General features: G+C 49.4%; 1 protein-coding gene across 1 annotated transcript; it reads left to right on the forward strand.

The window, feature by feature from the left end:
* Positions 1-2,912: 2,912 nt before the first annotated feature.
* Positions 2,913-4,085, forward strand: ODF4 (outer dense fiber of sperm tails 4). Its single transcript, XM_017850473.1, has 3 exons — positions 2,913-3,082; positions 3,379-3,513; positions 3,698-4,085. Exons 1-3 carry the CDS (start codon positions 2,938-2,940, stop codon positions 3,880-3,882), a joined length of 465 nt encoding a protein of 154 aa, XP_017705962.1. The 5' UTR covers positions 2,913-2,937; the 3' UTR covers positions 3,883-4,085.
* Positions 4,086-5,081: the final 996 nt, after the last annotated feature.

Consider the following 5,081-nt stretch of genomic DNA (forward strand, 5'->3'; position numbering starts at 1 on the left):
CAGAGACAAGCATCTATTTTATTTATTTTATTTTTTTATTTTATTTTTTATTTATTTATTTTTTTTTTTGAGACGGAGTCTCGCTCTGTCGCCCGGGCTGGAGTGCAGTGGCCGGATCTCAGCTCACTGCAATCTCCGCCTCCCGGGTTCACGCCATTCTCCTGCCTCAGCCTCCTGAGTAGCTGGGACTACAGGCGCCCGCCACCTCGCCCGGCTAGATTTTGTATTTTGTTAGTAGAGACGGGGTTTCACCGTGTTAGCCAGGATGGTCTCGATCTCCTGACCTCGTGATCCGCCCGTCTCAGCCTCCCAAAGTGCTGGGATTACAGGCTTGAGCCACCACGCCCTGCCCTATTTTTATTTTTATTTTGAGACAGTGTCTCACTCTGTCACCCAGGATGGAGTGCAGTGGTGTGATTGTAGTTTATTGCACTGCAGCCTCGAACTCCTGGGCCCAAGTGATCCTCCCACTTCAAAGCTCCCGGGTAGCTGGAACCACAGGTGCATGCCACCATGCCTGGCTACTTTTTTTTTTTTTTTAAATTTGTAGAGACCAGGGTCTTCCAATGCTGCCCAGGCTGGTCTCCAACTCCTGGGCTCAAGTGATCCTCCTGCCTCCACCTCCCAAAGTGTTGGAATTACTGGTGTGAGCCATTGTGCCTAGTCTATCACCTATCACCATTTTAAATGAACACACAATAACCCAATTTATGGGTATAGTATAATTTATTTTACAAATCTCTTGTAAATCAAGGAGCCTATTGGACTTATTTATTTATTTATTTTTTTGAGACAGAGTCTCACTCTGTTGCCCAGGTTGGAGTGCAGTGGCGTGATCTTGGCTCACTGCAACCCCTGCCTCCTGGGCTCAAGTGATCCGCCCACCTCAGCCTCCCCAGTAGCTGAGACTACAGACAGGTGCCACCACACCTGGCTAATTTTTGTATTTTTAGTAGAGACAGGGTTTTTACCATGTTGGCCAGGCTGGTTTCAAACTCCTGACGTCAAGTGATCCTCCCACTTCAGCCTCTCAAAGTACTGGGATTACAGGCATGAGCCAGCATGCTTGGCCGACATATTAATACCTCTGCAAAGAAGATTCTTATACCCAGATTTTGCTGCAGATATCTGATTATTCCTTAACATAAATTCCAAGAAGAAGCATTGTATGGTAAAAGAATGTAGATTTTCTGGATCTTGTATGCCAGATCATTCCACAAATGCTGCCCACCAGAGTGTGCGAGAGGACCTCTTTTCTCTATATACTCTCCTATACTAGATGTTATCAATCTTATTTTGATCTTTGCTAATTTGACAGTTTATATATATATATGTATGTAGAGACGGGGTTTCACCATGTTGGCCAGGATGGTCTTGATCTCCTGACCTTGTGATCCGCCCACCTTGGCTTCCCAAAATGCTGGCATTACAGGTGTGAGCCACTGTGCCCAGCCAAGTGTGTGTGTGTGTGTGTGTGTGTGTGTGTGTGTGTATTTATATATTCTTTTTTATTTTTTTGTGATGGAATCTTGCTGTGTCCCCCAGGCTGGGGTGCAGTGGTACGATCTCAGCTCACTGCAAACTTGGCCTCCCGGGATCAAGCAATTCTCCTGTCTCAGCCTCCCAGTAGCTGGGATTACAGGCGCATGCCACCATGCCCCGCTCATTTGTGTATTTTTAGTACAGATGGGGTTTCACCATGTTGGCCAGGCTGGTCTTGAACTCCTGATCTCAAGTGACCCGCCCACCTCAGCCTCCCAAAGGGCTAGGATTACAGGCATGAGCCTCCATACCCGGCCCCAGTTGTATATTTTCAAAGAGACAGGGCCTCCCTATGTTGTCCAGGCTGGTCTCAAACCCTTAGGCTCAAGAGATCCTCCCACCTCAGCTTCCCAAAGTGCTGGGATTACGGGTGTGAGCCACCGTGCTCGGCCTCGATGGTTTTTCACAAATCACATTTAATTAGCAATTCTTTTTGTTGAGTTTCATATGTTGATCAGACATTTGTACTCCTTCTTTGGAGAACTGCAGTTTAAGTCCTCTGTCCATTTTTTTTTTCTGTCGAGGTATTCATTTGCATGCGGTTGAGATTATCAATCAATCTCTGTATCAAGGAGCCTGGTTTATTTGTGAAGTGAAAGCTGCTGGGTGCGGTGTACCCAGCCTGTAATCCCAGCACTTTGGGAGGCCGAGGCAGGCGGAACACGAGGTCAGGAGATCGAGACCATCCTGGCTAACATGGTGAAATCCCGTCTCTACTAAAAAAAATACTAAAATACTAAAATTAGCCGGGCGTGGTGGCCGGCACCTGTAGTCCCAGCTACTCAGGAGGCTGAGGCAGGAGAATGGCGTGAACCTGGGAGGCGGAGCTTGTAGTGAGCCGAGATCGTGCCACTGCACTCCAGCCTGGGCGACAGAGCGAGACTCCGTCTCAAAAAAAAAAAAAAAAAAAAAAGAAGTGAAAGCAATATTTCATTTTACTTCAAATGTGCATTTCTCTGGTTATTAATGGACCTGTACATTTTCTTTCTGTCTTTTTTTGTTTGTTTGTTTTTGTAGGCGGAGTCTTGCTCTGTTGACCAGGCTGGATTGCAGTGGCACACCGCAATCTCCGCCTCCCAGGTTCAAGCGATTCTCCTGCCTCAGCCTCCCTAGTAGCTGGGACTACAGGCACACACCACCATGCCCAGCTAATTTTTGTATTTTTAGTAGACACGGGGTTTCACTATGTCGGCCAGGCTGGTCTTGAACTCCTGGCCTTGTGATCCACCTGCCTCGGCCTCCCAACGTGCTGGGATTACAGGCCTGAGTCGCCGTGCCCGGCGGTACGTTTTCTTGTATTTGCTCTTTCTTATGTTTTGTCTTTTGTAAATCCTTAGTTGATCTTTTTGTTTGTCATTTTCCCCAGACAGTTTTAAGCTGTGGACAAATCAGCCTATGTTTAAGGTGGCTAAGTTAAGCTTCAACCTGACCCTGGGGTTGGGCCTCGTCCTCACCATCTGGTTGCACCTGCCCTACCTGCCCGCTGTTCAGAAATTACCCTTTGTCGGCTTGGTCGGGACCATCTTGAGCTTCTGTGAAGGTGCCTCTTAGCTCTGGAAAAGGTCCTTTGTTTTCCTAACCCACATCTTTCTAGGCACTTCTCCCTCCTCTTTGGGGGTGGTGTGGGGGTTTTGTGGGTGGTGGGAGAACAGAGCCGAGAATCGAGTTACATCATTTCCTGGTCACAGGAGAGGTAGAAATGGAGGGGTTGACTCCTGGACCCTCAGGGGCCAGTCCCTCTGTGCATGGTGATGGACCCTCAGGGGCCAGTCCCTCTGTGCATGGTCCTGTGGGACTCTTGCATGACAACGAGACCCTCTGCTTCCTGTCTCCTAGTGACCTTCATCTTCTCCACCCTCATGCTGTTTCCCATTAACATCTGGATCTTTGAGGTGGAGAGGAATGTATCCATCCCCATCGGATGGAGCTATTTCATTGGTTGGCTGGTGCTTATCCTGTATGTCAGCTGCGGTGAGTGGCCAGAGGGCCCTGGGGGAAGGAAGGGACATGGGAAAGTTAGGTTAGGGAAAGTGTGGAGGGAAGAGGCTAGCGATCCCCAGGGTTAGATTTTTAGGGTCTTATCTTCCCTTTGGCCTCACCCTGCTTGTCACTTTACCTCCCAGTCACAACTTTCCTCTCCCCTATCCTTTCCCAGCGATCCTTTGCTACTTCAACCATAGAAGTTTCTGGAGTCCGATTCTGAGCCACCCCAGTGGCACCGTGTCCTGCAGCAGCAGTTTCGGCTCAGTAGAAGAATCTCCAAGGGCACAGATGATCACAGACACCGCCATCACTCAGGAGGGAGTCCTGGCTCCTGAGCGGAAGGATACACACCTGTAACCTTTTCTGAACTCCTGGCACCAAGTTCTGTCCATTCCTCTGACCCCGTCTCCTCCTCCTCCCCCCAGCCCTAAAGGTTGGTCCTCATCATTGCAAGGAATGAGAAAGGGAGGATGCTGGACCAGCTTTGCACTCCTCTGCTTTCTCCCTGACTTGACTGAGCTTGAGTGATGTGGAATAAATTGTCCGTCTCTGCTTTCTCATATCTGGCTATTGTTGAGGCAAGCTAGAGGAGGAGGGAGAGGAAGGGAGAAAGAACAAGTTTGTTTTCCAGTTCTTGCTGCCCAGGAGCCTTTTGGCACCTGCTAGTCCCTAAACCTGCCCAACCTCTACCAGAGCATACTTGTACATGGGCAAATACCTCTGGAGAGCTACGCCTCTTTTTCTTTGTTATCTCTGACCCAACATTTGCTAGTTAGTGGGTGGAGGAGGTAGCGCTGATTAGGAGAGAGATATCACCTACCATCTTGTTGGCTTAAGCATAGTGAAGGATTCAAAAGCCAAAAGGCTCAAAGATAAGAGGCAGGTTGAACAATGAGCACCACAGCACAGGTGGTTCGCCCAGGTGTGTGTCCTGGGCAGCAGTCCCACCCTCTGTGTCCAGCTCCGATGACAGAATGCATAGGGCCTGTGCCCTGGAAACCACCATCCACCCTGGCTGCTATAGCTTTCCACTCAAGCCTCCTACACCCTCCGCTATGTAACAGCAGGAATAAAACATGGCAACAAAGGAAAGCATTCGGGTTAGGTCCAAAAGGTAAGTTGCACATTTGGGTTTTAAAACTAGCTTGGGGAGTGCTGGCAATGCCCATCAGGCTTTGGACATGTTGCCCAGAGAGGCCAGCCTCCCAAGAGAGCATCCATAGCTGATCTGGGTCATGTCTATCCCTCCAGATGAAATCACGATACCAGGCAGCTACACGAGTGCAGGGACACGCCTGTAGTCCTAGTTACTCAGGAGGCTGAGGCAGGAGAATGGTGTGAACCTGGGAGGCGGAGCTTGCAGTGAGCCGAGATCACGCCTCTGCACTCCAGCCTGGGCAACAGAGCAAGACTCTGTCTCAAAAAAAAAAGTGTTTTTGAAGATGGTGGAGGGGATCTCATCATGTTGCCCAGGCTGGTCTCGAACTCCCAGCATCAAGTGATCCTCCTGCCTCAGCCTCCCAAAGCACTGGGATTACAGGCATGAACCACTGTAC

Source organism: Rhinopithecus bieti, unplaced genomic scaffold (assembly GCF_001698545.2).
Source record: "Rhinopithecus bieti isolate Rb0 unplaced genomic scaffold, ASM169854v2 scaffold_32008, whole genome shotgun sequence".
Lineage (NCBI taxonomy): Eukaryota > Metazoa > Chordata > Mammalia > Primates > Cercopithecidae > Rhinopithecus > Rhinopithecus bieti.